The sequence below is a fragment of the Phoenix dactylifera genome, chromosome 1, assembly GCF_009389715.1.
Source record: "Phoenix dactylifera cultivar Barhee BC4 chromosome 1, palm_55x_up_171113_PBpolish2nd_filt_p, whole genome shotgun sequence".
Lineage (NCBI taxonomy): Eukaryota > Viridiplantae > Streptophyta > Magnoliopsida > Arecales > Arecaceae > Phoenix > Phoenix dactylifera.
This window is the reverse complement of record NC_052392.1, coordinates 19,772,641-19,782,657: the sequence shown is the minus strand read 5'-3', so window position 1 is coordinate 19,782,657 and position 10,017 is coordinate 19,772,641. Positions and strand designations below refer to the sequence as shown.

Here is a 10,017-nt window from a genome sequence, read left to right as displayed (position 1 = left end):
AGTGCAAGCCTGCCGTGAAGCCGGGCATAGCGTTAATTTGGCCCGCACCAGCCTGGGTAAAGCGGGCCGGCTGTTCAAGGAAGAACCCGTAACCCATCCATGAGATCATAACTACTATGACGAAACTCCATAAACCGAAGTCTTCAGGCTCGGCTTCTCCCCGTTTCAGCCTCCCCTTCTCGCGCGCGTCGTTTCCGATAATCCGATCGGGCTCTCGGATCCGATCCCCCAGCTCATGCAAAGGCACGCGGTACGCCATTCTTCCTCTCTAACCTCTAAGCTTTTCTCCTCCTCTTCTCAATGAAGGAAAATGCCAATATTTCCTAGGTTTTATTTACTTTTTATCCCTGTTCCTTCTGACGTGCCACATCTCAATCGATATGTATTTTGATCTAAATAGACATGCTGCAGTTCTAAAGGCAGGTTTCCTTCTCCAGATCTGGTTCTCACGCAATCTCTTCTTCTCCAATTTCACTGTATTTCTATCCCAAATGCTCCAATTCTAGATTCATTCCTCCAGATCCGGACCCCATGGAGCTCTTCTTCTTCCTCCTTCTATAAAGATAGATGGAGTCGACTAGTTAGCAGCAGCGAGAGAGAGAAGGGGTTTGTTGTTTGGAATCGAAACAAGAATAAAAGATGGAGAAATCTTGCGCGCTGCTGGTTCACTTCGACAAGGGTACGCCGGCGATGGCGAACGAGATCAAGGAGGCCATGGAGCGCAACGACGTCCCGGCGAAGATCGACGCGATGAAGAAGGCCATCATGCTTCTCCTAAACGGCGAGACCGTCCCCCAGCTTTTCATCACCATCGTGCGTTACGTGCTCCCCTCGGAGGATCACACCATCCAGAAGCTCCTATTGCTTTGCCTGGAGATCATCGACAAGACCGACGCCCGCGGCCGCGTCCTCCCGGAGATGATCCTTATCTGCCAGAACCTCCGCAACAACCTCCAGCACCCAAACGAGTACCTCCGCGGCGTCACTCTCCGCTTCCTCTGCCGCCTCCCCGAGCCGGAGCTCCTCGAGCCCTTGATACCCTCCGTGCTCTCTAACCTGGAGCACCGCCACCCCTTCGTCCGCCGCCATGCCCTCCTCGCCGTCGCCGCCATATACCGCCTCCCCCAGGGGGAGCAGCTCCTCGCCGACGCCCCGGACACCGTGGGGCGCACCCTCGCCTCCGAGCAGGACCCCTCCGCCCGCCGCAACGCCTTCCTGATGCTCTGCCACTGCGCCCAGGACCGCGCCGTCGCCCACCTCCTCTCCCACGTCGACGCCGTCGCCGGCTGGGGCGAGCTCATGCAGATGGTAGCACTCGACCTCGTCTGCAAGGTCTGCCGCTCCAAGCCCGCCGAGAAGGGCCGCTACATCAAGATCATCATCTCCCTCCTCGCCGCCCCCTCCGCCGCCGTCGTCTACGAGTGCGCCGGCGCCCTCGTCTCCCTCTCTTCCGCCCCCACCGCCATCCGCGCCGCCGCCAACACCTACTGCCAGCTCCTTCTCTCCCAGAGCGACAACAACGTCAAGCTCATCGTCCTCGACCGCCTCGCCGAGCTCAAGTCCTCCCACCGCGAGATCATGGTCGAGATGATCATGGACGTCCTCCGCGCCCTCGCCAGCCCCAACCTTGACATCCGCCGCAAGACCCTCGACATCGCCCTCGATCTCATCACCCCAAGGAACGTCGACGAGGTCGTCCTCACCCTCAAGAAGGAGGTCGTCAAGACCCAGAGCGCCGAGCACGAGAAGAACGGCGAGTACCGCCAGATGCTCGTCCAGGCCATCCATTCCTGCGCCTTGAAATTCCCTGAGGTCGCCAGCACCGTCGTCCACCTGCTGATGGACTTCCTGGGTGACAGCAACGTCGCCTCTGCGATCGACGTCGTGCTCTTCGTGCGGGAGATCATCGAGAGCAACCCGAAGCTCAGGGTCTCCATAATCACAAGGCTGCTCGATACTTTCTACCAGATTCGGGCTGCCCGCGTCTGCTCGTGTGCTCTCTGGATCATCGGGGAGCACTGCCTCTCGCTCTCCGAAGTAGAGAGCGGGATCGCTACCATCAAGCAATGCCTTGGGGATCTCCCATTCTACACTGCTATAGAGGAGCGGGAGGCAACCGATTCTCTGAAGAAGCTGCAGCAGATGAACTCTTCCGTCACTGCTTCTTCTAGAAGGCCGGCTGTTCTTGCAGACGGGACCTATGCCACTCAGAGTGCTGCTTCTGAGATTGCTTTCTCAGCCCCCACCCTTGTCCCCGGATCCTTGGCTTCACCTCGGAATCTGAGGTCCTTGATTCTGGCAGGAGATTTCTTCTTAGGGGCAGTCGTGGCATGCACTTTAACAAAACTAGTTTTGAGGGTGGAAGAGGTCCAGCCATCCAAGGCTGAGGTGAACAAAGCATGTACTGGGGCCTTATTGATTATGGCTTCTATGCTTCAATTAGGGCAGTCTCCAGTTCTTCCCCACCCGATCGATAATGATTCTCATGATAGAATTGTACTCTGCATAAGGTTACTCTGCAATACTGGAGACAAAATGAGGAAGATATGGTTACAGTCTTGCCGCCAAAGTTTTGCTAAGAGCCTAAGATGCTTGCAGATAAGCAGTTCCAGGAGACGGAGGAGATCAAAGCAAAGGCTCAGATATCTTATGCACAACCGGATGATCTTATCGATATCTACCATTTAAAGAGTAGAAAGGTATGGAAGGATAGCATTATTCCTTTATCATTTTTATTTATGTCATCCTTTCAAACATTATATCATAAATATCTAGTTATTCGATATTTATGACTATAGATGATATGTTAGAGTATGGTTATAGTACTCTATACCATGCCTAGATCACTCATATTGCAACTTGCTTACTATTTCATGTTGGACACCATTCACAAAAATGCACGTGCTATGCAAGGCTAATTTTAGGGTACAAGTTTATCTTTTAGCTAAGTGAGCATTCTAATTAATTTTTTAGTGGAGGATTAAACATGGTGGCAGCAGGGAATTTGTCTTTTTTTTTTGCTGCAATAGATTATTTATATAATTCTAGTATGGAGACATCTAAAAAGTTTAAAAACAACAAGTCTCGGAGTGCTCTGGCACCTCCCCCTTCCCAACCCACAGGGCTTCTCCAAAGTGGTCAGCCACATACGAGGCCACCCAATCCGCAACTCCATTAGCTTCTCTATAAACATGCTTGGCCTGGAAGACAACGTCACCACTTGCCATGGCCCGAATGTCCCGAAGCAAGGGATGGCACCCACCCATGCCACCGGTGCCCCCCTGAGAGAATTTGACTTTATCAACTGGGCAATTGTTTGTGATGCAACATGCTAATGGTGCCTTGAAATCAAAGAACCAAAGCATGAATAGGATACTGGTGTGGAAGTGAAGGAGGAAGAGGAGCTTTGTTGTAGATGATCATACAAATTAAAAAGAATGGAGGGGTTTAATGGTGTGTCAGTATTGCTTTATTTTGTTGCCTTCTAGCTGTATAGCCAGAGGGAAAGTGAGTTTCAGAATAGCAGTAAAATGTAGGATGAGAGTGGTAATAATGTTCAGTCTTTTGTTTGTTTTTTTATTGTGAGGAGAACATGTTCTTTCTGATACTTTGATTAGCAGCTTTTGAGTAGATGGAAACTTGCTATACTGCCAAGTTCGATGAAGTTATTCTTTTGATAAGAAAGCAAAGCATAAAATATTGCATTAAAGCATTTCAAAGTAGCCCAGGTTTTTGTTTGCAAGAACTATTTCGAGTCTCTTTTGAGTTCCAATGTCTACATGGACTTAGCCCATTCTTCAGTGCAAATGTCAACACCTGATTTGCTGGACCATTAGCTTTTGGAAAATGGTTCTTATCTTGACTGAGCAGTAACATGCCAGTATCAAGACACCAAATTGTTTTCAACCACTCTCCTGTTGAAGTTGAATCTCCCTCCCAAATAATGTTGTTGGTCCAACAAATTTAAGACGGCATACTTCATTACTATCAAGTTTCCATCAGTTTGGTTTGTTTCACTAAATTTTGTAGCGAGATAAAGGAATGTAGTTGTAACAATTTGACCTCCCTTTGATCCAATAAGAAACCAGCACCTGCAATCTTGGATATTGAGCAGACTGCCCAGTCAAAACTTTTGCTGTGGATTAAGGAAGGGAGGTCCCTCTTTCATGCAGATAAAGTCTATTCTGGCTGAAGCTTTACTAAGTTTGCAAAATTTAAAGCAATATCCAATTTATTAGGCTTGCAATTGGACCCAGCCGGATAGGGGCAAGCATAACTTGGACCCATCTTGATTTTCTTTTAGGTCATGATTTTAGACCAGACCCAAAATTAATCTAATGCATTCAGGTTCATGTTAGATAGGTCTAGGCTTGTGCACGATGCAAAACAAAAGAAAAGTACACTAGTCATTCTATGTTTAGAAGAACCTAAAAAAGACATGTATGTCATATGTTGAGAACTAAGGGTACTAGTGTGGATTACTACCACTAATGTCATTATCAACAACATAGTTCAACTATAATTGTGCCTTTAACCTACAAATAAATATCACTAGTACCTAGCCTACAAAGCTAGACATGGTAACAAGGAGAGTCATGGATTTCCCGGTTGAACTGGACCAGGCCAATTCAGGTCAAGTTGGGTCATCTAATATTTGACCTGTTTGACCTGGTTAATATGTAAATGGGGTCAAGTAAGAATACCTATTTTTTTAACGGTGCTCTTTTTAAGCCCTTGGCATTAGATGTAAAGGTGAAGTTTCGGTAACAATCATGGTGTGGAGTTCCCTGTAGCTGGGTTGCTGGGGTTATCGAGTGATTAGTTGCATTTTTTATTCTATAGTGAGAACTTGTGTTATGCCATGATGGAAGTTATATTTCTTGAATTGCTATTAATGTTGTTAATATGTCTAAACTTGGTGACACTATGGTGATATCATGAGTGGTTATACTCATGTATTTTTTAAGGAAAATATTGATAAATGAGAGCTGAGTAGGCCTATCATATAGGAGTTTTGCTCCCTTTGTTGGGGGTAATTATATGTTAAGAGAATAAATTTAGCTCATGTTTTCATTGCTCGAATTTTTATAAAGCAACTGTTTTGTAATTTTAAATTACCAATGGCTTTGTTATCTTCTGATTTCGGCTTTACAAGAAGGGTTAGCACTGATGTGTGAAATACATGATTTTCTCATTGGCAGTCACCTGTTTGATGCTATTGAGTCTCTAGTCTTTTTTCAGACAATGGCAATTTTAAATTGTTTATTCCATCAAATATGATCTTGATGACATCCCTTTTCTGTAGGGTATGAGCCAGCTTGAGTTGGAGGATGAGGTTCAAGATGATTTAAAACGAGCAACAGGAGAGTTCACTAAGGACGAAGATGATGCAAATAAACTGAATCGCATTCTTCAACTCACAGGATTTAGCGATCCAGTGTATGCAGAAGCCTATGTGACAGTTCATCATTATGATATTGTCCTTGATGTTACAATTATCAATCGTACAAAGGATACTCTTCAGAACTTGTGTTTGGAGCTAGCAACCATGGGAGACCTCAAACTTGTAGAGCGCCCACAGAACTATACACTAGCACCAGAGTCAAGCAAGCAGATCAAGGCCAATATTAAGGTCTCTTCAACAGAAACTGGAGTCATATTTGGTAACATTGTTTATGAGACTTCAAATGTGCTTGAGCGGATGGTGGTTGTCCTCAACTCTCGTGCCGCTCCAACGGAATGAACAAAATGGAACAACTGCTTCATCAAATCCATGGCTAAGCTGCAATAACGGAAGGCGGTTTGTCACAATTTTGACATCTCTATTGGGAATCCGTTGTTGTTTAATCCGATCTGTCCATTTTGGTATTTTGTTTTGGTGTTTTTAATTGATCAACAAAAACAAATCTTTCTTTTCTATTTGTTCTAGTTCAATGTTTTGACGGGGTCGTGCAGTGCAAATCCATTCACGTTGACATCATGGACTACATTTCTCCGGCTGCCTGTGCTGATGTGACATTTAGAACTATGTGGGCAGAATTTGAGTGGGAAAACAAGGTATTTTTTCCATCCGTTGCTTAAGATATGTTTCGCAATGTAGTCACTGTAGACACTATTAATGTACATAATTCTAACTGATTGCCTTGTGTTACAAATATTACAGTTAGTTATTCTCCATATGATTTTTTTTTTTTGTATTAGTCATATCCCGCACATAGCCTCGACCAAAGTCCAAAGGCAACTAGAACAAGATATGGATATTAATTTGAATATGTGGATTTATATTTGTCTTTTGTATTTTCTCAATGTAATATATGATAAAATCATAGTTCAAAGGTTTGCTGATAGTGACATGGATATATAACATGGGTTATCAAGTTTTGATCCAACTTAATTTTAAGATGGATCCAAACAGAGCCAAACATCTTACATTGAATAGTCATGTATTGGCATCAATTGGTGGAACTGTTTGGATGCATAAATTTGGTAGGTCTATTGTAATTCTTTAGTTTACAAGGCTATAATTCTGGTTGAAATCAAAGTCAGTTATGAAGAAAGGGCTTGTTATTTTGCTTACTTTGGAGTGGGTATATCATATGTTGTATCAGGAAAGAGTAAACCTGTAGGGCGTGTTCTTAAGGAAAGAAGCAAGTGCAGGAGCTAGGTGCACCTTTTTTTCTCCTCATTCTTTATCTGATGGTGCAGAATTCTGGTTTCATTGATTATTTTTTTTTTGGCTTTTCATTTATCTCTTGCTTTTTTTATGGCATTCTAGATTTACTTTGTTGACCAATGGATAATGCATGCCTACTATTTGAATTTATAATGAGTTATCTTTTTTATTCACTTATTTTTAGGTGGCGGTGAGCACTACAATTGAGCATGAGAAGGAATTTTTGAATCACATTGTCAAGTCAGCAAACATGAAGTGCCTCACCCCACTGTACGTTTCTAATCCTCCAAATTGTTTGTTGATCTCTGTCATAAAGATAGTAATAGATTTTATCATTAGCTAACCACTTCTGGAGCCTTTCCTTCTTAATACTATAATCATTGCCCGAATATCTAATTTCCACTTCAATTGCTGTCCTTCAGGTCTGCTCTGGATGGGGAATGTGGATTTCTTGCAGCTAATTTGTATGCAAAGAGTGTGTTTGGAGAGGATGCATTGGTGAATGTTAGCATTGAGAAGCAGGCAGATGGGAAACTGAGTGGCTACATTAGGATAAGGAGCAAGACTCAAGGAATTGCCCTCAGTTTAGGGGACAAGATTACTCTCAAACAGAAGGGAGGCATTTAATCTGAAATCTTTTCATTTTGTCAAAGCCAATTGGCTTTCCGCTTTAACATCATTTGTTCATTTATATTATTACTTTTTCCAGATTTTCCTCATTCTGAGCACAAATAGTCCTTTCCCCTTTCTTTTCTTGTCTCTTTTTTGCATCAGTCTGGGCTCGGAGTCTCTTTGCCTGCCTGAATTTGTTCCTTGTTAACTCGTTGCTTTGTTTTGTTCTCAATAGAAATAGAAATGTATACATAACTATACTTTTGCAATGTTAAGGATCTCCTATCATTGTTCCTTTGACCATGCTTGTGCATGGAACCCTATTTCATCTAAGCAACACGTGAAGGTCCTAGAGTAATACCGTGATGATATGAGATCACATGGCTACGGTTATGCCTCAAGTTTCCAAGTTACCTCCACTGAACATCATAAGTAATAGCCTTTTGTTTTGTGCGCTTGAAATTGGCAGCATGTTTGTCTTGAATTGCTTATTAACTGCTTTTAGCCTAAATATTTCTTGATGGTTTTACAAATTGATGATGTTAGAATGGTTTCAGGTATAACCCTACCGTATTGAATTGCACAGTTGACCATGAAGGCCTAAACCCTTTTTTCCTCTCCTCCCGGTAATGAGAAGGCCTCAAACTTGTACAGCAACTATAATTTCATGCTAACTATAAATGCTCTCTCTCACGCATGCAACCTTGCCTGTGTTTTTAAACAGAGCAACTTCTTTTGAGTCATCTGAAGATGAAGTGACAAGTTGCGAGAATTGGAGCTTTTTGGTTGAAGGCTTGAATCCAAAGTTGCTTATAGGGTATTATGATAAGTGCATAATTAGTTATTTGAATATAAAATCAAGCTTGTAATATTGTATGACCTAGAATTTGGAACAACAAAGAGGCTTCAGGAAAACATATTTATCTAAAACAAATAAAAATGAGATGGATATGCTGAAAAATATATGAAAAGACAGTGGAAAATGAAAATACAAGAGATGTGGAGCTGCCAATGAAATATATCTTCACTTTTTCAACTGGAAGACGTGCCGTTTAAATTGGCACAAAAAAAAATTTGAATAATATACATCATGTAATATGAAAATCTGAATAGACTAGGATACTTCAGTTTTTTTTAAGCTTTGGGCTTAGAAGAAATAGACATAGATATATGAAAACAAATTGAAATCACACGAAAATATTCGGCAAGTGATGCTTAGAACCCCGATACAAAATAGATGATTCGTTCAAACATGTTTAACAGTGATGGTTATGGCTAAATGTTAGTGCACATCCACGTCAACATGGCGAAATATTTAATTTCCCCATCTTCTTAGAGAATGCCCCTTTCGCAAATCGACAACTTGTGCTTTTAAATGTCTGTAGAAATTATAGAGCAGAATCTCCACGCTTTTATTCTTCTCTGAAGCAAGAAAAAGGAATCACAGCAACTCTGTGGATTCTCTGTGAAAAGACACGAGATCAAACAATGGGCGGGCGGTCATGCTTTGCCTGGCTCACTTGCAAAGCTTAAGCTTCTTGAAGGAGGAGGCAACTTGGGATTTAGGGTATGGCCTGGTAGCAAGACAGGTGGGGATGTTCTCCGGTTGCTCGATCCACAGCTTATGCTCGATCCGTCCTGCCTCCAGCTTCTCCGACAGGTTCCGTAGCTGCGTCTCCCCCTTCACCTCCAGAGTCACCTAAGCAACACCCAGAAAAGAAAAAAAAGTTGAAGAAGAAACGTGGATGCTGTGAGCGTCATTTCTACAAACACTCGCTGGTGCATAAGAATTCTATGAGGTAATTTCGTCGAGCAGACCTTGTGCATGGAGTCGATGTTGGATTCGGAGCAGTAGGCCGCGGTGTCGGGATGGTCGCGGTGGGACCAGATTGCGGCCACGGAGGCGTGGCAGCCCTGGCTCACGATGCTCCCGAGCGGCCACGTGTCGACCAGGTCGCGCCGGAGGACCACGTACTGTACAATCGCGTCGCCCTGCTCTCCGCCGCCATCGGACGGAGGAGCGGGCTCTCCGGCCGTCGCCGCCGCCTCGGTCGAGGTGCTCATCTTCTTGACGAAATTAAGGTTGGAAACCCTAACCAGAGGACCGGAATAAGAGCGCGGAGGAAAATAGATCCGGAGACCAGCACTCGACGGGGTATAGAAGGCCAGGCGAACGGGCAAAGGAAACGCTGTTCGCATTTCGGTCCGCAGCTTGCCGATTTACTGCCGCTGGATATCATCAAATTTAGCCAGGATCCTCTCCACTTACACCAAGTTTTGCCTCCAATCATAAATGTACATGTATCGCATAACGGTCATCATTACGTAGATAGGTTTTACATCATACGATGCACCGCTTCGTGTCCTATTTGCAGGTCGTTGATTCAATCACAGCCATCGCACTATATAGCACACAGATGAATCCAATTAGCAACGAACGGTCGTGTATTAAAAGACCATTCAAACTCAAATTTGAATCAGGTCAAATGATAGGAAGGTGATTATATTGTAAAGAAATCTATACTAGTGCAAATAGAAGATCAAAGGGCATCAAGGAATCTTTTTTTTATAAAAATGCAATCTTATGTGCTAGTCGTCCGACAAGGCTCATGCTTGTACTATGCGATGGAGTTCTTAAATTGACAGGTAGATTGATGCGATGTTATAGATTTATAGGATATGATATAATTTTGTGTTGTTTATCTGGATCTAAGCAAGCACATTGTGATGCA

General features: G+C 43.6%; 2 protein-coding genes across 2 annotated transcripts; one reads left to right on the top strand and one right to left on the bottom strand.

Moving 5' to 3' along the window:
* The first annotated feature begins 257 nt into the window (after positions 1-257).
* Positions 258-8,209, top strand: LOC103701504 (coatomer subunit beta-1-like). The gene is given in 7 exon segments (XM_039129080.1): positions 258-2,583; positions 2,586-2,699; positions 5,306-5,725; positions 5,956-6,057; positions 6,858-6,943; positions 7,096-7,911; positions 8,010-8,209. Coding segments are annotated over 6 exon segments (2,871 nt in total). The 5' UTR covers positions 258-639; the 3' UTR covers positions 7,301-7,911; positions 8,010-8,209.
* Positions 8,210-8,432: 223 nt separating this feature from the next.
* On the bottom strand, positions 8,433-9,553 carry LOC103701503 (putative peptidyl-tRNA hydrolase PTRHD1). Its single transcript, XM_008783578.3, has 2 exons — positions 9,104-9,553; positions 8,433-8,984 (listed from the first exon to the last, which is right to left on the bottom strand). Exons 1-2 carry the CDS (start codon positions 9,482-9,484, stop codon positions 8,802-8,804), a joined length of 564 nt encoding a protein of 187 aa, XP_008781800.1. The 5' UTR covers positions 9,485-9,553; the 3' UTR covers positions 8,433-8,801.
* Positions 9,554-10,017: the final 464 nt, after the last annotated feature.